This window comes from Jaculus jaculus, chromosome 8 (assembly GCF_020740685.1).
Source record: "Jaculus jaculus isolate mJacJac1 chromosome 8, mJacJac1.mat.Y.cur, whole genome shotgun sequence".
Lineage (NCBI taxonomy): Eukaryota > Metazoa > Chordata > Mammalia > Rodentia > Dipodidae > Jaculus > Jaculus jaculus.
Window position 1 is genome coordinate 43,709,098 of NC_059109.1, and position 24,126 is coordinate 43,733,223.

A 24,126-nucleotide genomic window follows, 5' to 3' on the forward strand; every position below is an offset into this window, starting at 1 on the left:
TAGGCTTCATTGGTAGATCAGTGAGCCTAAGGGATGCCCCTGCCTCTGCCACCCCAGTAATAGGACTATAAATATGTATTAATGCACCTCTTATTTGTGAGGCAAGCACTTTACTCACTGAGCTATCTCCCCAGGTCCCAATCTAAAAAGGCTGGACTGGGGAGCGGTGGTGTGGGGGGGATGTAAGGCAGAGGAAACAGTGCTGCAAGGCAAGCAGCCTTTTTTCATCTGGAAATGGAACCAAGTTCCCCATGGCTCAAAACCTCAATGCATGCCACGTGGTCTTCCCAGGTTTTTTTTTTTTGGAAATGTGGGCAAGTTTCAAATGCATTTGCATGCTATTCCATGAACCAGAGGTGGGTAGCAATTACTTGGGAAGTGCCGTGCCTTTAGAGACTGGGCTGACTGGCGTGTCCCTAGACCATGGCATCATCTTTAATTTTAGAAGTGGTTCCCAATGTGAGATGATCAAACTCCCCACCCAGACCTCAGAAGCTTCCAGAGACCCACTGTGTCTTGGTGAGTAAGTGCTTGTGGAGGTGAACAGACATGTTTGTTGGGTCATGGCTGCCTTAAGTCTCTCCCCCTGGGGAGGATTTTTCAAAAGTTGGGAGAGTTCATGCTTAGGGTTGTACTCCTGTGCTTCCCAAAAGGTTGTATGATCACTGCATTGAAATAAGGTTTAATGGCCTCGGGAACTTTATAGGTCCCCACCCACTCCCATTAGTCTCCTGTTTCTTTCCCAGTTTTGTTTCTTCTTTCATGTCATCTGTAGGTATATGATCTTATTTAGCTATAAAGTCCAGGACCCACAAATGAGAGCAAACATGAGATCTTTCCTGAAACTGACTTAACTGACTTTGCGTGATTATCTCCACTGCACCCATTTTCCTGCAAATGACATAACTTCATTTTTTTTTAATTAAAAATTTTTATTAACATTTTCCATGTTTATAAAATATATCCCATGGTAATTCCCTCAACTTCATTTTTATTCATGGCTGAAAATAAACAGTGTGTTCTTACTCTTATATAGAACTGGACACTTCTGTCTGTGATGGGCAAGTGACTTGACACCCGTGTTATCCTTCACTATTTCTAACTCCACTGCTCTGTGTGGGGCTCTGCTCTCTTGATGTCCAGTCTCCTTGGGTCTTGTTTCACCCTTAAAGGCAGGATCCGTGTTTTGGGACGGCTGTTGACTTCTCTTGAGCCAGCCCTTCAACCTCTGGATGTTGTGGAAGAAGCTTAGGAGAGATGTGCCCCTGGTGAAGGCTGGTAGCTCACAGCAGGATCTTTCAGAAAGCACTTCTGTGACTCAGCCAATGTACACAGTGGCTGGAAGTGAACAGAAGTGAGTAGAGGAGACTGCAGACTGTGACCTTGTAGGTGTCATGCGTACAATCTCCCAGGACATACTATCTGTCAGAGACTAACTCTTGGCCAGTGAGTATCTTCCAAACTATTAAGCCGGGGTTCATAGCATCTAGCAATAGTGGAGGGACCTGCAGGCTGTTGGAAATGCCCATCTATCTTACAGTTCTGAGCACTGTTACAGTGAAGATGAAGTTTGAGGTAGTCTAGCTAACGAGCTGGTCCTGGGGATGCCGTGTGTCTGCCTCACGATGGCTGGGCCATCCCACCAGCCCACAGCATTTACATCAGTGCTGGGGAGTGTTCGAACTCAGGTCCTCACACTTATGCTTTACTGATTGAGCCATCTCCCCAGCCTGCTACTGTTCTTAAGGGTTAGATCTAGTGTCTCACGTGAGAGCGAGTTCACGACACCTGCATCCCCACGGGTCTTCCCAGGCCCACAGCTTGGGGCTAGACTTGGACACTGGAGAGGAGGATAAGGGGCACATTGCAGACCTCACATTCTCCAGGCAAACACACTGGTTGCTTCTGGGCTCCCTGGGGGAAGGTTCTGTTGCCACCTCATCGAGCCAGTGAGGGAGGTGCAAGAAACTGGTGCCAGCTGAGGCGACACGAGAGTGCACAGCAGGAACTCGGAATCCAACACCACATCTAATGGGCCTGTTATTAGAGGCTCTTGGCAGAGCTAGGAAAATGGAGCTAATGAAAAGCAGGTTCTGAGGAGAGCTGGAAACTTAGCGTCGCTCCATTATGCATTCCCTGTGAGTCACGGAACCTGATTCGCACGATAAGCTGAGCTTGCCATTGAAACAGAACTCATGTGGCTTAGTGCAAGAAGAAACTGGCCAGCAATTGCAAAATTAGCAGCTATTTAAATAGATGGAGATGCTAAGACTGAGGGAGATGGTAGGCTCATTGTAAAAGTGTTTAGTTATTCCCCAAGCACAGCTGCCTCCTCACGTGGCCTTACTTTGTTGGGCAATGGAGACCACTGGAGAGGGCTGGCTGAGTCAGCCTGTAGTGTTCAGGAATCCGCTGCTCACTCCTTCCAACCAGGATGTACCCAAGAAGAAACAGGGGACTGGCGGTGTTGGAGAGCATTTGGCTCTGTGAAGTTTCTGTGTTGTTCATGCCCTGCCTGGGTGTTCAGATTCTTTAAGGTCCTGTTCTGTTTGTACAGCCGCAGGAAGCAGACATTAATGAAAGGATTAGTAGAGCACTCTTGAAGCTGCTATGTTGATGCAGGGGACCTGCCATAGACCAGGTCTCATGCTTTTGGCTCATTGCTCTCAAGCAAACTCTTAGTCTATTGAGATCTCGGGTCTTCTGTCTCGTCAGCGTCCCTCTTTCTGGTGTTTTGTAGGAGCTAGGACAGTCATGAAACTTCATTATACTCGTGATGGGTGCAGCATTATTTAGTGGACATTCATTTGAATCATTGTCCATGCTCAAACGCAGTGTGTGGACATCAGAGGTTGAATCAGTGGTTCAAAGCAGCTCCTTGCTTGTTCAGGGTGATCATAGAAACCTGCCTGCCCCCTTGACACAGCATGGAGCTGCTTCCCCACAGGCCTTCACTCCTGGCACCATTGCCGCTTGAAATAGGATCGTCCTCTTGCCAGGATCCCCCATCACTGTTACCACTCCATGAGAGCAAAGCCTGTCTGGTTTAATTAATTAATTTATTTATTTGTTTTTTTTTTTTTTTTTTTTGAGGTAGGGTCTCACTTTAGCCCAGGCTGACCTGGAATTCATTATGGAGTCTCAGGGTGGCCTCGAACTCATGGTGATCCTCCTACCTCTGCCTCCTGAGTGCTGGGATTAAAGATGTGCGCCACCACACCCAGCTCCTGTTTTAACTTTTATTTATTGTGGTATCATTAGCACTTCTTGCAGTGTGGGAACCATGCGTGTTCAGCAGCAGTTCGTGGAATACATGTCATCGTGGAACGAGCTTGCTGAAATGGATATTGCTAGCCGATCTATAGAGAGGCCTCATTTCCAGAAGAAAGCAGGACATTTTTGGGGGGCTGCTGTTCAGTTCTCAGTTTGCTTCTGCAGACATTTGTCAAGCACTCAGTACTTGCTATAGAAGATCACAGTCCTGCTTTCCCGGGACTCACAGATCAGTCCGTGGTGATGCAGACATTTCAGTGAAGTTTATCCTTTAAGGTCCAAGTCAGGAATCATTCCCTCCTGGAGGCCCTTCCAGAACACCCCTTCTGCCTGCCCAAGGGTAGGCTAGGCAGTGTTCTTAGGAGTCCCTGTAGCATCCCCTATTGTGAATTCACATTTGTCAACTGTGTATATTCTAGTTGTTAAGCCACAGGGAAAAAAAATTGCATAATTCATTCAAAGAGGCCATTTGTCTCTTCCAGGCTAATCATAGCTTCACCACAGCCCGGCTGTCAAACACACAATGGCAGTACAATGTGATTCCTGCCACCTTCCTTAGCAGAGGCTTCTCGAGCAAGGGTTGTGTGGCACTCCTCATTGAACCTAGCATCTGACACGTGGAGAACACTCAGTAAATACATGTTATCTGCCATGGCTAGTTGTGTTCAGTAACTGGCATCTAAAAAGTTATTTATTTGTAAGCAGAGATAGAAGAGAGATAGAGAGAATGGATGCACCAAGGTCTCCAACCACTGTAAATGAACTCTTGACACATGTGCCACTTTGTGCATCTGCCTTTACGTGGGTACTGGGAATTGAACCTGGATCACTAGGCTTTGTCGGCAAGTGTCTTAATAGCTAAGACATCTCTCCAGCCTGTTAACTGGCATGTTTTATACATCTGTGTATAAATGCACTTAAAATGATACCTATCTTCCCGAAGGCATATAAACTCAGAAGTGGCTCTATATAATGGTATATAATATGCTTTAGGATCAATATTTTATATTCACACTCCATAATATTCTCCTTTTCAGCCTGTCCTTGTGATCTTGGAAATGTAGCAATTAATTAGACTGTTGGGGGAAATTTTACCAAGGGTTTAAAAGAAGCTCCCTGTATCGCTGGCTGCAAGCTGAGGCTCTGGTTTACTTTTAAAGCTATTTTCTATATGCCATATGTCAAGAACTTTTAGGAGCCTGGGGCATCTGTTAATCCCAAGAGGGCAAATTGCAGGGATTCTCTCACTAAATACTTACGGGCTTATGACATTCTCATGCTGCTGCTTTGATGTGGCGGTTTTGATTTGGGACTTAGGGGACATTTTGTCACGGGCCCTAAAAAGCAAGCCATGGAGCAGGCAGCAGTTTTGTGCAGCTAAGCAATGTGCACAACAGGCATGCAGCTCCAGCTCAGGGCTGGCTGTGTGTGTGTTAACCTAATGTTTGTGTGTTTTCACTTTGACATGGCTGTTTTGATGCCTGAAGCTTTCATTATATCATAGAGATCTTGCCAGAACATTTGCTTTAAATACTTGCTAGTCTCACTTAAATGCCAACCATGTGCCTGGCTCAAATTTCCATAGCAGGAAGATGCAAGCTAAGCAGAAGGCAAGGAGAGTAACGATCTCAAGGGGATGTCAGCCCTCGCCAAGGGCTGGCTAAGGGGATCCGTTCACCATTTCAGAACCGCCTACTCCTTCCATTCTTCATCAGTCATTTCTTGGATTTGAGCTTCCTATTACAATTTTGGCTAGAGAAATGTTTAAAAATGGGGGATGGGAAAATCCCAGTGTAAACATAGCAATATGGTCTAGCCATGTTAAAGAAATCATTTCCTCCTGCTTTTCCATAAAAAAGTATTTTCCTGGGGCTGGGAGATTGCTTAGCACTTAAGGTGCTTGCTTGTGAAGCGTAAGGACCCAGGTTTGATTCACCAGGACCCACATAAGCCAGATGCACAAGGGGGCACAAGCGTCTGGAACTGTAGTGGCTAGAGGCCCTGGAATGTCTAACTGCCTTTCTCTCTCACTCTCTCTCTCTCATAAGTAAAATGAAATTTTTTTTTTTTTTTTTTTTTTTTTTTTTTTTTTTTTTTTACAAAAAAGTACTTCCATGTCTGTTTCATTGGCAGTGGAGGTCATGACACTGATACTTGCCAGTCAGAAAGGCTCCTGTAAACAGGCTGGGAGCAGACATTCCCTTCTTTTTTTCTTACAGGCAAACCCAACAGACTGTTTTTTTTGTTTTTTGTTTTTTGTTTTTTGTTTTTTATGTGAGCGAGTGAGCAAGAGAGAGAGAGAGGGAGAGGGAGAGAGAATTGGCACACCAGCAATTGAAATATAGATGCATGCAAACTTGTGTGCTTACATCAGGCTTCTCATGCGAGAGCCTTAACCACTAAGCCTCCTGTCCAGGCCCTGTTTTCTTTTGAATGGTCTGAGTAATCATGTGCGCCCACACACATCAGGAAGTCAGAGGTTGCCTCCGATGTCATCTTAATGAGTGGAACTTTAGCTCATGAAGGGAGACAAAGAGGCTTACATATGGACCTTGTCTTCATCTGACTATTGTACCAGACCAAGCAATATTATTCCTAATTTTAAAACATTTTCTTGTAGCAAATGCATTAAACAACCAGTTATGAAAAAGCAAGATTTTGGGGCTGGAGAGATGGCTTATCACTTAAGGGCTTGCCTGTGAAGTCTAAGGACCCCGGTTCAAGGCTCAATTCCCCAGGACCCATGTAATCCAGATGCACAAGGTGGCTCATGCATCTGGATTTCGTTTGCAGTAGCTGAAGGCCCTGGCACGCCCATTTTCTCTCTCTCTCTCTCTCTCCCCCTCCCTCCCTCTTTCTCTCCCTGCCTGTCCCTCTCAAATAAATAAATAAAAATAAACAAAGAAAAGCACGTTTTTGCTTTTAGGTCCCAATGCTCAGCTCTGAGACTGGAAGCTAAGTCCCTGGTACTTAGTTAGAATGCAGATACAATTGAGTAGTTCCCCTTGACTTAAGGTCATCTTTGTCATGAACTGGATAAGCTAGTTTCTTCTTCATGTTATCTGGAGGAAGAAGTGGGCACAACACTGGTACACTTTTGCTGAACTTTCATGAGGTCATCATCAGACCCTTCTCTTTGCACACTGCATACTAGCAAGGGCTGGAGTTAGGGACTGGTGCCTCAAGTCCCCACACCCCCAATATCTCCTGTAATGCTAGATCCAGGTCTGCAGATAGGCACTGGTTCTGTGTCAAGGTCTGTCCGCTCTACAGTGAGCATGTCTGAATAAGGGTAACATACTCATGTCTCGGAAGACACAGTCCTGTTAATTGTTAAAAGATACGCCTGGGTTCAAAGGTTTTGGTTTGCTTTCTTTTCTTAAATGGCAGCAGTCCCAAGTGGAAGCTGCAGAAGTTCCCTAAATTGTCAGCTTAAAACTGGCCTCCCCATGTCACCATCCAAGCTTAGGGTCCCATTAGCCTGGAAGATGATGAAGATGGGGAAAGAACTGGCCTCCCTATGTCACCATCCAAGCTTAGGGTCCCATTAGCCTGAAGGTGATGAAGACAAGGAAAGAAACATTGTCCCGGTTCCCTCAGCATGGTCTCCACTGGGCAGACTCCTAAGACATCTGAGTTTATGGGGCTTAGAGCCCTACTCTGACTGATTGGTTCACGGGCACATTTAGCAGTGGCCTTCTAAAACCACAATGGACTGAACTATTTCCTTTTCGTCAACTTCAATCATTGTAATCATATAATATAGTATTTATATAATGTATGTTTGGTCAGGAAGTTATTAATCCCCCAAAGTATTCGTCAGAAGTCCTATTACTGAAACACCTAAAGGTTTTTAAAAAGAATACAATAAAGGTTTCTTTTTCACTTGTTTTTCCTTCTTCCTTCCCTCCCTCTCTTTATTTCCTTCCTTCCTTCTTCTCTTTCCTCCTTCCTTCCTTCCTTCCTTCCTTCCTTCCTTCCTTCCTTCCTTCCTTTCTTCCTTCCTTTCTTTCTTTCTTTCTTTGTTTCTTTGTTTCTTTGTTTCTTTCTTTCTTTCTTTCTTTCTTTCTTTCTTTCTTTCTTCTGTCCTTCCTTTTTTCTTTTCTTTCTTTCTTCTTGCTATAGCTATATAATGCATCTTTTCCAAAAGTCAGGTAAAATTTGGATTATCAGCAGTTGTGGTTTTTACTTATGCATGATGTGGGAGAGCTCAATTTGGAAGAATTTTAAACCTTGTTTAATTCAGGCCATGCATCTCATGAAAACATCACTTTTTTTTATGTTGTTAAAAGAATATCTGGATTTGATTCTTCATTTCCTATAGGCTTTCAATCCCACAGAAGTGCATCTCTGTAAAATGGGGAGAGTACATTTCCTTCCCAAAGTCAATAGGGGTGGTGACTTGGTAAACCCTATCCTTGCCCATGGTACTTTCCTCACCGAGAGTACCCAGGCTAAAGGGAATAAAGACAAATGGTACATAAATGTCCTGTGTGCCCTGGTATTCTGCTGTCAAAAAAACTGGAATCCAGTATGTTCGGAGTCACCTCTGTTTTGTCTCCCGACTGTGCCTGGGGAATGGCCCCTTTACCCTGAGTCCACGGAGCTCTGCCAGGAGGCACCCCATCCTTAACCACTGCCCTCACTTCTGTTGCAGTGCCAACAACATGCCTAAGCAGGTGGAGGTGCGCATGCACGACAGCCACCTCAGCTCGGATGAGCCGAAGCACCGAAACCTGTGCCTGCGCTTGTGTGACAAGCTGGGGAAGAACCTTCTGCTCTCGCTGACAGTGTTTGGTAGGTGCCCACAGCCACCCGACTGTTTTCTCTGCAGCTCTCCTGGCTTATGGGGGAGATGGGCTCGCAAACCATGCGAGAAGCCCTGTTAGCCAGGCAAGACGGCCTCTGCGCTAAAACCTTCCATATACCTGCTAGAGCCACTTGCAGTCCTTTGGAATCTACTGGCTCTCGAGTTATAATGTGTACACATTTCCTTTGAGTGTGTGAGCATGTGAATTCGGGGGTCACACTCGTAGACACTACTTGGGGGCCGCGCTAGGCAATCGGGAACTCAACAGACCTTTCCGGGTGATCCCAAAGCGGGAAGTCAGCAGATAGCATTTACAGAAACACCTGCATCAAGTTCCCGAGGTTGAGGCTTTCAGCAGAATTGCCTCTGCCTTCATTAGCTGGACCCATCAGCTAAGCAGGTCAGCATGGAAGAGGCTCACTCTGAGACTTAGAACTGCCCCAGTCAGTCTAGTCCATCCCCCTGCCTCAGGCCTCACCCTGTGGTGGTTCTGTGTGTAAACTTTCAATATAATGCTGGTCTTAGGTTCATTACCAGGGTCCGTTGAAAGCAGGACAAATTACATTTTCTTGTAATGATAGCTACACTGTTTCTCTTCTCAATTCTTCCCTTGTGCTTTGACTCTCAGGCTACAGAAAGAAGTGACCACAGTTCATCTTCACACCCCTTACACCCCACCCCCAACACATCACCACTCTCCTTCCCACACCCCCGCTCTTCCATACCTATACCCACGCCCATATGCCCATGTTCTCTGGCCTTTCCTTTGTCTCAGTCAGCTCTAATGCCAGGGGGCTGGGGTCAATAAGGGGAGTAGCCTGGGCTCAGCTCACGTAGTAGAAACCACAGGTGTGGTTGGGTTTTTCAAGAGCTACCTACATGTCAGGGGATCTCATTCATCATAGGGCTTAAAGAAGTTAGTGTGATTTTTTTCAACCACAGTGTGTCGGGAGGGCAGAGGAGGGGAGGAGTCAGCCTTCCAGTCACATCATTCCCTCTTCATTCCTGGGAGAATCTCCACAAGCCTGGGAGATCTCCTGACCTGAGCTCCCCAACGGCCAGTGGGGCTATGGTCTCCACGTGTGGATTTTTCCTCAGTGGTTTATGTTTGCCGCCTGTTCCCACAGGTCTGAGGTTTACCTCATAGGATCTGTGAGTCTGTACAGTGAAAGGCTCCTCTCCTCAGCTTGGTTCCACTCAAATTATAGATCTCTGAAGCCCCTCCTTAGAGCGTCTTTAATATTAGCAAGTCTAAAGATAACGTGAAAGGATCTAGAAGCCAAGTGGACTCTGCAGAGTGAGCCCCAGTAAGTTACTAGAAGCCATCAAAACGAGATGAGGGGTGGGTCACTTGCAGTTTGAGCAATCAAATGTCCCTTGTCTCTGACCTCCAGCTAAAAATGGAAGGCACACTAAACACAGGGTCATGTGGCCAGCTCTGGATAGGAGGAGGCAATCTTGCACACAGTGAGTTGTTTCTCCTAAGAATTTTGGATGCTACATGTAGCCCATATCTTCAAAGATGTTGGAATCAAGTCATTTTTCTCTCTCCATAAGGCCTTGAGAAGGTTCTCTGGGATTCTCTTGCCGGTTGTCAAAATCAGCTTCACCCACCTAATATTTGTAGCGTGTGTTGTTCATTGCCGAATAAAGCAGAAGCTTGAGGGAAAGTTCAGAGTCACGGATATCAGACCCTAGAGCTGGTCATGTGACTAGAGCAAAAACTGAATTCAGATCTCTCCTTCCCCTTCCTTCTTCCATAGGTGTTATCCTGGGGGCAGTGAGTGGAGGGCTGCTTCGCTTGGCATCCCCCATCTCCCCTGATGTGGTCATGTTAATAGCCTTCCCTGGGGACATCCTCATGAGGATGCTGAAAATGCTCATCCTTCCACTCATCATCTCCAGTCTGATCACAGGTAAGCGCTCCTCGCTCCTCCCGGGCTCTGACATCACAGCTCACAAACTGAGTGAAATCTCAGTTTGGTTGGGTCAGTGGATAATCTGCGTCATTTCACTTCTGAGCTCAAATTCTCCTGTTAAAAAAGATGGGGATATGCTGGGCATGGTGGTGCACGCCTTTAATCCCAGCACTCGGGAGGCAGAGGTAGCAGGATTGCCATGAGTTCGAGGCCACCCTGAGACTACCGAGTGATTTCCAGGTCAGCCTAAGCTAGAGTGAGACCCTACCTCGAAAACAAACAAAAAAAACAAAACAAAAAAGAAAAAGAAAAAGAAAAAATGAGGATAATGAACCCTTAAGAAACGTGAGCCATCTAGCTGTTACTCCATATGTCTAGTAATAAAAGGTGAAAAGGGGGCTTAGCAGATGAGGTGCTTGCCAGGCTTGATTCCCCAGAACCTACATAAAGCCAGATGCACAAAGTGGTACATGCATCTGGAGTTTGAGCTGGCTAGAGGCTCTGGTGTGCCCAATCTCTCTCTCTCTGTTTCTTTCTCTCAGACTTTCTTCTCTCTGTCTTTCTCTGCTTGCAAATAAATAAGTAAATTTTTTTAAAATTTTTATTTATTTATTTATTTGAGAGCGACAGACACAGAGAGAAAGACAGATAGAGGGAGAGAGAGAGAATAGGCACGCCAGGGCTTCCAGCCTCTGCAGATGAACTCCAGACGCATGCGCCCCCTTGTGCATCTGGCTAACGTGGGACCTGGGGAACCGAGCCTCGAACCGGGGTCCTTAGGCTTTACAGGCAAGCGCTTAACCGCTAAGCCATCTCTCCAGCCCAATAAGTAAATGTTTTAAGTTTAGAAAAAAAAATAAAAGGAAACACTATTATGTGATAAAAGTGATGGGATTTAAAAAAAAAAATATTGAACACTTTCATAAGTATAGATAATACATCATGACCATAATCCCCTCCCATGACCCCCAAAGTGATAATATCTTGTTATTTCAACTTCATTTTTTGGTGTGTTTGTATATGATGTGCTTGTGTCTGTGAGTGTAGACACGCGATTGCACATGTGTAAAGACGGAGGGACAACTGAAGGTGTCGGTCTACACCCTGCACATCATTTGAGGCAAGGTCTGCCGTTCATTGCTGAGTCTTCCAGGCCAGCTTCTGTTAGGCTCTCCTGCTTCTGCCTCCTTTTGTGCTGCAGGTTGATGGCCCTGGGGATGCGAACTCAGACACTCATACTTGAGCAACAAGCGCTTCATCCACTGAGCCAGCCCCGCAGCACTATTCCATTTCTCAATGTATTCTTTTTGCTTTTGAGGCAGGGTCTCACTCAGTCTGTAGCCCAGGCTGGCCTTGAACTCTTGCCAATTCTCCTGCCTTAGCCTCCTTGGTGCTGGGTATGTGCTTCTTCATTTTCTAGATGATGACTTGTTTAGAATCTCATAGCGGTATTAAGTGGGCAGGATGCTGTCTTTATTATTTACTTGGGCACAGATGAAGGTAAAGTGAAAGATAAACAGAATTGGGCTGAAGAGATGGCTTAGCAGCTAAGGCATTTGCCTGCTAAGCCAGAGGATCTAGGTTTGATTCCCCAGGACCCATGTAAGCCAGATGCATAAGAGGGACATGCATCTGGAATTCGTTTGCAGTGGTTAGAGACCCTGGTGCACCCATTCTCTCTCTCTCTCCCTCTCTCTCTCCTTTCTCTCTCTGCTTGCAAATAAATAGATAAAATTTTTAAAAAAAGATAAACAAAGTGATCGGAAAGAAGCCTGTTGTGACTATGGTTTTAGAACAAGGATATCCTTAATGTGTGGAAATAGGGTTACTTATTTGGGGCTGGAAGGATTTTATTTGAGAGACTTTTTTCCTGCCTAGGAACTCATACTGGTAATTTTCTTCTTGGTGGATAATATTTCTTTTTTAAAAAAAATTTATTTATTTATTTGAGAGCGACAGAGAGAGAAAGAGGCAGATAGAGAGAGCAACTGGGCATACCAGGGCCTCCAGCCACTGCAAATGGACTCCAGGCACGTGCGCCCCCTTGTGCATCTGGCTAATGTGGGTCCTGGGGAATAGAGCCTCAAACTGGGGTCCTTAGGCTTCATAGGCAAGTGCTTAACCACTAAGCCATCTCTCTAGCCCAATAATATTTCTCAACAGTGTATACCTCTCAACCAAGTCTGAGTTAAGAGTGGAAAGAAGCTGAGCATTGTTCTATATGGAGGTGCTCATGACGAGATGGCCTTGAGAGTTGCCCTCCACACTGACCACTGTAGGAAGGGGGCTCAGTCATTCCCATAGACCCAGATGCGGGTCCATTTGCTGTCATTCCCAGTTTCCAGTGGACCTGTTGACCAAAAACACATGGGCTCAGATGCTCAGAGGCTAAGCGAGGTCCCATCACGCAGCCCAAGGCTGAGTGAATGTGCACTATTACCATAAATACTGCTTTCCAAACCAGAGAAAATGCTCTCTATGCTTGTTTAGAAGATTGTACACAAGACAGCCTGATACAAAGACCGGGCTTCCTTCTCTCAGAATCAAATGACCCTAGGTTGTAGAGAGAAATGGGTCATGGGTGGGTCAGCTTAATTCAGAGACATTCACATCAATGATTTCCTCCTCCACACCAAAAAGAGCAGATCCCCAGAAAGGGGTTCAGTCTCTGTGTTTAGTAAAAGCAGGAACTGAAACCAAGAAGTGGACAAGTTGAAGAAACAGCTGGAGAAAACCCCAGGGAGGCTGGAGTTTTTGTGACTGGCCTTGGAGTTTCCTCTGACTTTCCTTGGCACAGTTGTAGCACCCACCACGGGCAGCTGTGTTACACACGTGTTCTCTGGTCCCCACACGAGGTTGGAAATGGGGACCACCGTGTTTCACCTCAAAGAGATGAGAGGACCGAGCTGACTCTCCAAAATGTCAAAAGACATTTTGAGCCTCACCTTGACCTTTGTATTTTCTTAGGAAAATAAGGCCCCCAAAATGGTGAGGTTAGTCTAAAAGTGAGACATTAGTGTCTGCCATTGTTTCATAAAACAGAGGATAACGAGACCACAAAATGGAAGAGATGTGATCTTAGAATTGAGATGCAATATATCCAGCTTACTTTAACTCACTATCATATGTGATGATGACTGACAGACATGGTGGAAATGGCCCTTTCATTTTCATTGCCAACTCTCCCCAGTTTTCAAGAGTAATAGACATGTGAAATGTAGGGCTGATCACGTAGCAATAGGAGGGCTAGTTGACTGTTCATGCATCCAAGTAATAAGAAGCAGAGGGTGCAGATATGTGGAGAAACAGATGTGTAGGGGAAGCAAGAGAACTCATCCTTCACGACTTCTTTTTCAACGCAGGCTTGTCAGGCCTGGATGCCAAAGCCAGCGGCCGCTTAGGCACCAGAGCCATGGTGTATTACATGTCGACGACCATCATCGCAGCTGTGCTGGGGGTCATCCTGGTTTTGGCCATCCACCCTGGGAATCCCAAGCTCAAGCAGCAGCTCGGTCCTGGGAAGAAGAATGATGAAGTGTCTAGCCTGGATGCCTTCCTGGATCTTATTAGAAACCTCTTCCCAGAAAACCTAGTTCAAGCCTGCTTCCAACAGGTAACCCAGAATTCTGCTGTCCTCCCTTCTCCAATCTTCTGTGTTACTGGCAATACTTTAGAGACACTTTCTACCCTAAGTGGCAATTTCTTAGTACTTACTTATCTCTATCTGGGCCCAGGGGTTATATGAGGTGGTTTGAGCCATGTGGTCTTATTTTTAAAATTTTTTTATTTTTATTTATTTATTTGAGAATGACAGACAGAGAAAGAGGCAGATAGAGAGAGAATGGGTGTGCCAGGGCCTCCAGCCACTGCAAACGAACTCCAGATGCATGTAACCCTTGTGCATCTGGCTAACGTGGGTCCTGAGGGATTGAGCCTTGAACTGGGGTCCTTGTGCTTCATAGGCAAGCGCTTAATCACTAAGCCATCTCTCCGGCCCATATGGACTTATTTTTAAACCTTCCTATATTTGTTCCTGCTCTGTAATATCATGCCTGAAGATCCCCTTTTGCTTTTATCCTTTTTTCCCTCTTTCTATCTCTGAGTTGTCCATGGGCACTTTTTTTTTTAACCAGTCATGCTCACAACCTTCTAAACTGCTCAGTGCTTTTCAGTTTGGGCAGTATGCCAATGGTACATATAATTCTTTCTTAAAAAATATAATAGACCTCTCTTCCTCATCAAAAATTAGAATATTGGGCTGGGGAGATAGCTTAGAGGTTAAAAGCACTTGCTTACAATGTTTGATGGCCTGGGTTTGATTCCCCAGTACCTATGTAAAGCCAGACTCACAAACTCACAAATTGGTGCATGAGTCTGGAGTTTATTTACAGCTGCAGGTCCTGGAATGCCCATATATTTTTTTCTCTCCTCTCTTCTCCTCTCCTTTTCTTTTCTCTCTCATAAATAAATATTTTTTAAATTTTTTATGAGAGAGAGTACATGAGAGAATTGGTGCACCAGGCCTTTAGCCACTACAAACAAACTCCAGATGTGTGTGCCATCTTGTGCATTTGGCTCACATGGGTTCTGGAGAGTCAAACCTGGGTCCTTAGGCTTCACAGGCAAGCGCCTGCATCACTAAGCCATCTCTCCAGCCCAATAAATTTCTTTAAAAATTAAAAAGTATTTGAATCTGTAACCCATCTCTGAGATGGAACAGGGACCTGGGTATTGTTTTAGTTGTGAAAACAATACGTTCCGATTTTGAAATCTCCCTCACAAAGAGAAAAGTCTCTGTCCAGAGGAGAGGAGGCTACTGGGGAAGGGAAAAGGGATGCACACATGTGACACAGGTCCACTTATATGAATCAGGCATCAAAATAGAATGAGCCTCATCATCAGGATTAGGTGTGTAGGGAGGAACCTGATTGGTTGATGAGCCGAAGAGGGACACTAACTCAGGAAACACCACCCACAGGTGCTAAGTCCACAAATTTGAGGAAGAAACAGGACACTGATGCTATTGCTGAGAAAGGATTAGGAAATTGGTACTTATAGCCATCTTGGATGAGTCTGGATCAAACACAGGTTCTAGTCCCATCATGGGACAGTCTCTAGCTAACTACCTATTAGAGAACTTTTTCTTGCTCCTAATCTGAATCACCTGGGGCTCATTGAATAGCCAGTGTAGCCCAACCTGGAAAAACCCAAAATAAATAAATAAATAGATAAATAGATAAATAAATAAACAAACAAATGTTGGACTCGATTTCACCTGTAGGCAGCAGTCTGCCACATTCTATTAGAGTTTTGCAGTGGGCTTCTGCATTGTTAGTCATACCCAGGCTTGGGGACATTTTTGATGGGCAGTCTTTTCCCCATTGCAAGAAATACTCTTTGCAACCCTGTGGGTGGTAGAGAGCTCTACCATACCTGCCCCTCTCCTGCCATGATCCTGCCCTTTCATATGACAACTGAGCCTTGATCTCTCAGCTGGGATGACGGTCAGTACTTCCTGGAGTTGGGACAATTGAGAGACAATAGAGTAGAATCTTCTACCTCACAGGGGAGAATGGGTGTAAATTGCCTAGGCTTGACTTGGAGGGACCAGGGGAGAGATGACTATCCTTACAAAGTTCATGGCATTGCCTGAGAAGGGGACACCAGAGTCCTTTCAGTGTCCCTGAGGAATGGTAGAAAGTGGTTAGTACAGGGGACTTCCTGACCAAAGTTAGATCAGATGTAAAGAGGAAGGTAAGCTGGGCGTGGAGTTCATGCCTTTAATATGCTGGCATTTGGGAGGCAGACAGAGGTAGGAGGATTGCCATGAGTTCAAAGCCACCCTAAGATTACATAGTGAATTCAAAATCACACTGGGCTCAAGCAAGACTCTACCTCAAAAAAGCCAAAAAAAGGCCGGGCGTGGTGGCACACGCCTTTAATCCCAGCACTTGGGAGGCAGAGGTAGGAGGATTGCTGTGAGTTCGAGGCCACCCTGAGACTACAGAGTGAGTTCCAGGTCAGCCTGGGATACAGTGAGACCCTACCTCAGAAAATAAAAAAAAAAAAAAGGAGGAAGTGAACAGTCACCAGGAGAGTCACAGCCTTACCTGAGTTGACAGGATCTAGGACCTGCCTAGCCCAAGATAGAACCTGCATTTTTGAAAGCTGGGAGCCCTCCTGCTTGCTATTTAGAGCTGCTTCTACCAAAAGGAGATCTCCAAGGGAGGAACTGCCTGTAACACGGAGAAAAGAAAACAGAACCCAGCTCAGGCAGTTCCTGATAGGTCCAGGTCAGATTGGGCTTCTAACAAGATTAGAGTCAGGGAGATGGCGGGTTTTCTATTTAGATGTGACCAGTGTTGCCTCCATGGATACAGATAGAGTGATAGACAGCCGAAGTTGCCCATAGATGAGAGGCAGGCAAGAAGGAAGGTGGGTAGGTGAACTGGGGAGGCCTCTGCAGGTTTTCTGGTGAGGGCTGCTGGTGAGCTGGACTCTGCTGGACTAGAGGGTCACTCACATGAGATGGTCCAATCCCAAAGAGGCTGCATGAGCCAAAATCTCAGGCAGAGGCTCTGACTGGTGTTCCAGTGTACCTGCCTCCTGGGCTAGAATTGGAACTCCTCCCCTGAGCGATTAAGATGCTGAGTTTTGGAGTCAAATGCAATTCATTTTGAGCCTGGCTTTGGTGACTCACTGGGAATAAAGTCTTGGGTTAGCTGTCAAGAGGTAATAGACAGAGGGTCTTGGGAAATGGCTCAATCAGCAGAGCACTTGCTGCACAAGCCTAATGTCCTAAGTTCAGATGCTTAGCACCTGCTTGGATGTTAAGCATGACAGCATGCTCCTGTTATCCCAGCCCTGGGGAGATGGAGACAGGGGGTCCTGAGAACCTGCTGGCTAGCTAGACGAGCCAAGTTAGCTCTGGGCTCAGTGAGAGACCCGGTGTCAATAGATGAGGGCCTGGAGGGTGATAGAGGAAGATGCTCTGATGTCGACCTCTGGCCTGCATACTGCCATGTGTATACGTGTGCACATGCATGTGTGCATGCACACAAACACACATGTGTACCCCATGCATACACATGCAAAGAATAAAGTTCAATAAACATAAATAAAGTTATAAAGTTATTCGCACCCAACCCTGTACCTGATCCTGGCTGTCACCATTTACCTAGGACCATAACCATTACTCCAAGCTCTGGCTTTCTAAAAAAAAATAAGTTTTATTTTTATTTATGGGGGGGGGGCAGAGAGAGAGGGAAAGAGGCAAATAGAAAGAGAGAGAGTGGGCATGTCATGGCATCCAGCCACTGCAAAGTAACTCCAGATGAGTGCACCACCTTGTGCATCTGGCTTACGTAGGTCCTAGGGAGTCGAACCTGGGTCCTTCGGCTTTATAGGCAAGTGCTAAGCCATAGCTCCAGCCCCCACACTCTGGCCTTTTGAGTCTTCTCAGGATGAACACCAGCTTCTTCCCTGGGAACATGACTGCTGTGTCCAGAAGTTTCCCTTCAGGTCACCCCTGTGTTCTCTCTCTCATGATACTACTACAGGAGTCCAGGAGTCCAGGCCTGGTGAGCTGCTTCCTCTCCTTGAACAGCCAACCCAAGGCCTCCTCTCTCCTGCCACAAGTGGACGTGGCCAGGCTAGAATGGAGGCCACCTGCCTCCGCTCAGAGAAGGCTGTCCTTCCTTCTCACCTGCTCTTGTCACCTTTCCAGTCAACCTTGCTGACTGCTGGGCTCAGCTTCAGTAGGATCACGTCTGCACAGCTTAGCATACGGTGTAGATGGTGGGAGGAGCCCAGTGACAGTCAGACCATCTGAGTTCAAGTCTCAGCTCTGCCAATAACTATGACGTCCGTAGGCTCAGTTGGCTTCTCCGTGCATCCTCTCCCATGTCTATTCGGGGTTCAGCCATCTGTCACACCCCGTGTGCCAGCACTGACACTCTAAAAGTCTCAGCGTGTTCTATTTTCATGCCCTCGGAGGTGGTGGGTTTGGAGCCTCGGATGCAAATTTTCACATGCAGGGTTCCCGATACCTCTAAAAATAGGACCACGTCTATGGATGTCGAGGAATTGCCTGGGAGAGGCTTAGGTGACACATTAGTTGGCAGCACTACCCAGAAGGAGTGGGTATTTTCCTGGCATGATGGCCTTTGGCCACTGTCACCACTGATTTTCAGGCGGAGATTCACAGCAGGGCCTGGCTCTGAAAGGAGTCCACCCTGAGGGCAAGCTTGAGACAGCTCTGTCCGGCCGGAAGAGAGGGCTGTCCAGCTGGGCCTCACAATTTTAAAGACCATTTAAATTGCATACTTGACCTTTGAGCCGGAGCACAGGAGTATTACTATAGGAACAAAAGAAGTGAGTATCTTTTTATGTCTGTTTTTGTTTGGATCCTATTATTGGACTTCATTTCTTATGGCACAACACAATTAAGTTTAGAAGCTCTATAATTATCTTGTAATGATGGAAGTTGTGTGTAATGAGATAACACTTTTCCCAACATAAAATATTTCGTAACCCTGTGTGGTGGTCTGAATAGAATAGATGGCCCCCAATATATTCAGTTTGTTTGTAGTTTGCATCTGCAGCCACCTGGCTGGAGGCAGTGTCACTGTGTGGATCTTATGGTGTGGTGGTGGGTTTCAGATTTCAATCTAAAGATATGCAAAGTGTGCCTAGCTGGAGTTCCTAAAGTGTGCTAGTACGTGGCTTTTGGTTTTTTGGCTTGTACTTCTCTCTCTCTGCTTGGACCTGTGAAGGCAGGCCAGCTTCTCCTGCCATTTATGAAACTTCCCCTGGATCTGTAAACTTCAATAAATATCCCTTCCTCTATAACTGTGCCTGGTCTGGAAGTTCATCTCAGCGAAGCTGAAGCTGTCTGCTACACCCTGATTTAGTATTTCTTAATTATATTGAGCATCTGGGTAATCTTAAGCCAGGCTGCTGTTAGCCTTTTGGACCAAACTTCATCTCTATGCTTCTTCTCCCCCAACTCCCATTAGATTCAGACAGTGACAAAAAAAGTCCTGGAGGCACCTCAGCCAGAGGAGGCCAACGCGACCAGCGACACTGTCGTTTCTCTGCTGAACGAGACCGTGACGGAAGCCTCTGAGGAAACGAAGATGGTCATCAAGAAGGGCCTGGAGTTCAAGGATGGGATGAATGTCTTAGGTAGGTGAGCTGGTTGTTGATGGTCACAGTGTGGGAGGCACCTGGCATCTGAGAGCTCCCTCCTCCTGCCCCTCAGCCTTCCAGGCTCCTTTCTCAGAAACAGGTAGCTCTGCTGTCCTCTAGGGGGTGCAGGAGGCTCTCTCTGGGGAGCGAGGTGAGGGTCACTGGTGCTGAGAGCTGAGCCAAGGAGGAGGAAGAAGCGGGCAAAAGGGAGCTCTGAAAGGGGCAGGAGAGATGGGGGGTGGGATGACACTTTTCTAGCACATTCCTTGCCTCTGTTTGATGTTGACAAGTCACCTTGCCTGACTCCATTTTATTAAGCAACACGTTCTTTGCTTTCCCTTCTTGACCATCTTTAGTCTCTGCATCAGCTTTGTGCCTGGGATGGTGTTATCCCATCCCAGCTCCCAATCTGCAGGCAAATGCAGGGTAACAAATATTGTAAAGTGTTGGAGTAGGAGCCAAAGGATCTTGTATGTATGTATATGTATATGTCCATATATATGAGAGAAAGAGAGAGAGGGAGATAGATAGAGAGAATAGGCACACTAGGTCAAGGATCTTTACACAGGACCACAGGACTTGTTTCACTTTCTGGAACTCCAGTGACCGCTCTCCCCCTGCTTGGTGCTTTCTTAGCTTTCTATCCTGGGGGTTCTCTTAATTAGTTAACTCTGGGTTTGGAGCCTTTGGAGACCACTCGCTGGTTATGTGTCTTTGGGCAAGTTGCTCCACTTCTCTGAGCCTCAACAGTAAAGTAGGGATTGGGATTGGTGTGTGTGTATGAGTGTGTATGTGTGTGTGGTTTTTCAAGGTAGGATCACTCTAGCCCAGGCTGACCTGGAATTCACTCTGTAGTTTCAGGGTAGCCTTGAACTCATGGTGATCCTCCTACCTCTGGGATTAAAGCATAATAGTACATGCCATGAGCTCTAATCTGACAAACTATGATCATTATTAAAAGAGAGAAAGGGCTGGAGAGATGACTCAGCAGTTAAGTTGAACAGCCCAGGTTCAATTCCCAAGTACCCATGTAAAGCCAGATGCACAAAGAGGCTCATACATTTGGAATTTGTTTACAGCAGCTAGAGGCCCTGGTGTTCCCATTTTACCTGTCTGTCTCTCTTCTTTCTATCTCTGCTTGCAAATATATATATATATATATATATATATATATATATATATATATATATATATATATATATACATATATATATATTAAGAGAGAGTCAAAGCTGAGGATCTTGGTCAGAAAACATCCTGCAGGGGGTGATATTCTTCCATGGGAATGGCTCCAGTTTGCCTCATTTATTTCACACTCACCTTCCTTTGTGTGGGGCCATTCCCCTTTTAACCCCCACTCAATACTAGAATGCGTCAACAAAACAAGAAAGAAGGACATATGTCCATAGATGGAAGAAATGGGGAATCTGGGTTTGTAGCAAGATCATCCAAACAAGATTTCTTTTTAAAAAAATATTATTTAGCCAGGCATGGTGGCGCATACCTTTAATCCCAGCCCTCAGGTGGCAGAGGTAGGAGGATTGCCGTGAGTTCGAGGCCACCCTGAGACTACATAGTGAATTCCAGGAGAGCCTGAGCTAGAGTAAAACCCTACCTCAAAAAACCAAATATATATGTATATGTATATGTGTGTGTGTGTGTGTATGTGTGTGTGTGTGTGTTTGTAATTTATTTGCAAGTATTTGAGAAGGGACAGAGATGGGGTGGGGGAATGGACATACCAGCCTCTAGCCACTGCAAACAAACTCCAGATGCATGTGCCACTCTGTGCATCTGATGTTACCTGGTTACTAGGAAGATTGCTCAGCAGTTGAGGCCTACAAAGCCTGATGACCTGGGTTCCATTCCCCAGTACCCAGGCATGAATTCCAAGGATTCTGGCAAGGGCTGTTTGGAAATAAATGAGCTCTTTGGTCTGTCCCTTTGTCATCTAGGAGATCACATGCCCTTGTTGCCTTGATCTTTCTGTCAGATAAATCAATTTGAATTTCAGGTAAATGACAATATTTTAGGGTATATCCCAAGTGTTTGAGATAGTCTAATACTAAACCAATAGACATTTTGTATCTGCAGTTCAGAAACGGGGGAGCCCTGTGTGGTTGGTTGTTCTGAGCTTGGGGATGCTATCCATCATTGTAGAGAGGAGGAGGCCGAGGAGGAGGGGTCACTGGGAAGCTGGGGATCTTTTTTAAATTTGTCCCAGCAGGAAGCAGGTTGTGTAATTGAGAGTGAGGGAGGAGATAAGCTGACAGGGTTGCCAGGCACAGAGCAGTCAATAAACACTGTGACTTATCAGTGGGAGGTCAGAAGTAGTTGGAGGAAGGAGAAAGTAGGAGAGTCCCTCTGAGAAGGAGGCTTTATAGATATCCCCAACATCCACTTCTGACCAGCTCTTTTCTCCCACTGCAGAGAGATCTATGATCCTTTCAGGATTTTCTCAAGTATTCCCCAGTCCTTTCCGGAGAGCCCTCACTTTAGAATCCACCATCCTTGACAAAATGCCCCCTGGGAGACCGAAGGCATAGCACACTAAGGCTTTTTAGTGAATCATTCACTCCAAAGTGGGTAGGCTGTTTCCAGAGTCTTGGTGGATTCTAGAAAGTCACATGACCTTTGGCTGTGCTGTAGAGTTGCGACACACTCCCTACACTCACTCTCTCTCTCTCTCTCTCTCTCTCTCTCTCTCTCTCTCTCTCAACCTCCAAAACCCAATCTAAGACGGCTTTGTTCAAGTGAAACACCCCCATTTCAGTGACCAATTTCAATTAGGCAATGTTTACTATGGGACGCAACAGGCTGAATACGGGGTTTCCATCCAAGTGCCAAGCTCTTGTTGGAAGTTGAGAAACTTCCCATTTACCAGTCACAGCTGAAAGAAGGTTCTTTCCATGGCTGCCCAAGGACAGAGAGAGTGGCCTTGTTTTCTTTCGATTTTTGTATTTATGAGCTTTGATTTTGGAAAGCCCCAGAGATTAAGTACTGCACTAGATGAAAATATAGGCTTGTTTCTGCCCCCCTTTTTATAGACCTCATATCTCCTTAGAAAGCTTCAGAACTGTGGGGAGAGGTGGTATACACCTATAATCCCAGCACTGGAGAGGATGAGACAGGAGGTTGACTAATTTGAGGCAAACCTGGGTTACACAGAGACCTGTTTCAAAAGCAACCAAACAGCCAGGTGTGGTGGTACATGCCTTTAATCCCAGCACTCAGAGGCAGAGGTAGGAGGATCACCATGAGTTCGAGGCCACCCTGAGAATACAGAGTGAATTCCAGATCAGCCTGTGCTAGAGTGAGATCCTACCTCAAAAAACAACAACAGCAACAAAAAACACCACACACACCCCCAAGCACCAATTCTGAGCCCCAATTCAATTCTAATCACTTAAATTAATGCTAATTACTTTTTAAAAGTATTTTTATTGGGCTGATGGAGAAATGGATTTGCAAGTAAGGTTCTTGCCTGAAAAACCAAAGGACTCAGGTTCCATTCCTAGTACCCATGTAAGCCAGATGCACAAGGTGGCACATGTGTCTGGAGTTCCTTTGCAGCAGCTGAGGGCACTGGCATGCCCATTCTCTCTCTCCCTGTTTCCCTCAAGTAAATAATAAATAAATTCCTAAAAAAAGTATTTTTATTTATTTATTTGCAAGCACAAAAAATATAGAAGAGAGACACATAGAGAGAATGGGTATTTCCAGGGCCTCTAGCCACTGAAAATGGACTCCAGATGCATGAGCCACTTTGTGCATCTGGCTTCACATGGGTATTGGGGAATCAAACTCCATGTTAGGTTTTGCAGGCAAGTACCTTGACCACTGAGCAATCTACCCAGATTTTTAAAAGATCTTTGTGCTCATAGACATGGAGGTTGTCTGCTCACTATGAGGAGAGTTTTGGGACCTAAAACCATGTTCATTTTCTTTTGGCATTTCAAAATGGAATTAGCTAAAGAATGCTGGGTCTTCTCAGTCAGAATACTCACAAATCGACTGTCATCACAGCCAGACAAAAGGGTTCTCAAAGGGTTTGAGAGAAGGGTTTAGGAATAGTCTAAAACTGATGCTCTACATTACTGCAAAATTAGACCACTCTGGGCTGGAGAGATGGCTTAGTGGTTAAGCGCTTGCCTGTGAAGCCTAAGGACCCTGGTTCGAGGCTCGGTTCCCCAGGTCCCACGTTAGCCAGATGCACAAGGGGGCGCACGCGTCTGGAGTTCGTTTGCAGAGGCTGGAAGCCCTGGCGCGCCCATTCTCTCTCTCTCCCTCTATCTGTCTTTCTCTCTGTGTCTGTCGCTCTCAAATAAATAAATAAAAAATTTAAAAAAAAAAAATTAGACCACTCTGCCCACATCCAATCTTCACTAAACTCTTATCACTTGTGGAATCACTTGTCAAGCCTTCTGGCCAAGAGCTAAAAGATAGATATCAAATTTCAGATATCAGCAATCCAAGCAAAAACTGAATTGATTTTGCTATGGAGAAAAGGGATACCACAAAGTGTAGTTAAAAATAAAAATTGAGAAAAATAAATAAATAGCAGTGAAAAAATAAAATCTGGGTGATGGATGTTTGGTATAGAGAGCAGAGTGACTCTGGGAACTGGACAAGGGTAAGCTCAAAGATTCAGAGAGAAGGAATTCCCTTCTAAGAGAACCAAATAGTGATGCTACAATTTACCAGATTCAATCAAGACTCTTGGCATAACTGTGCACAATAGGAACTGGATATAATATGGAGGAACCAGAGGTCAGGTCTCCCAAGCCGAGGCAGCAGTAGTGTGGGGAAGAGGATGAAGGAAGAGGGGAGAGATCAGGAGGGTTCAAGAGTACATGGTGACTGGTAATCAGAAATTTAGACAGTCCCCAGGCAGTACTGGAACAACTGTTAGCTGCATAATATGCCCCAGTCCCT

At 45.7% G+C, this 24,126-nt stretch overlaps 1 protein-coding gene across 2 annotated transcripts in view; it reads left to right on the forward strand.

Moving 5' to 3' along the window:
- Positions 1 to 24,126, forward strand: part of Slc1a2 (solute carrier family 1 member 2) — a 160,390-nt gene that overhangs the window by 90,692 nt on the left and 45,572 nt on the right. For both annotated transcript variants that reach the window (XM_045157619.1, XM_004660806.3), the window contains exons 2-5: positions 7,931 to 8,070; positions 9,847 to 9,999; positions 13,365 to 13,615; positions 19,020 to 19,188. In XM_045157619.1, the coding sequence (XP_045013554.1) occupies positions 7,931 to 8,070; positions 9,847 to 9,999; positions 13,365 to 13,615; positions 19,020 to 19,188 (713 nt within the window). The remainder of the gene's footprint in view (positions 1 to 7,930; positions 8,071 to 9,846; positions 10,000 to 13,364; positions 13,616 to 19,019; positions 19,189 to 24,126) is intronic.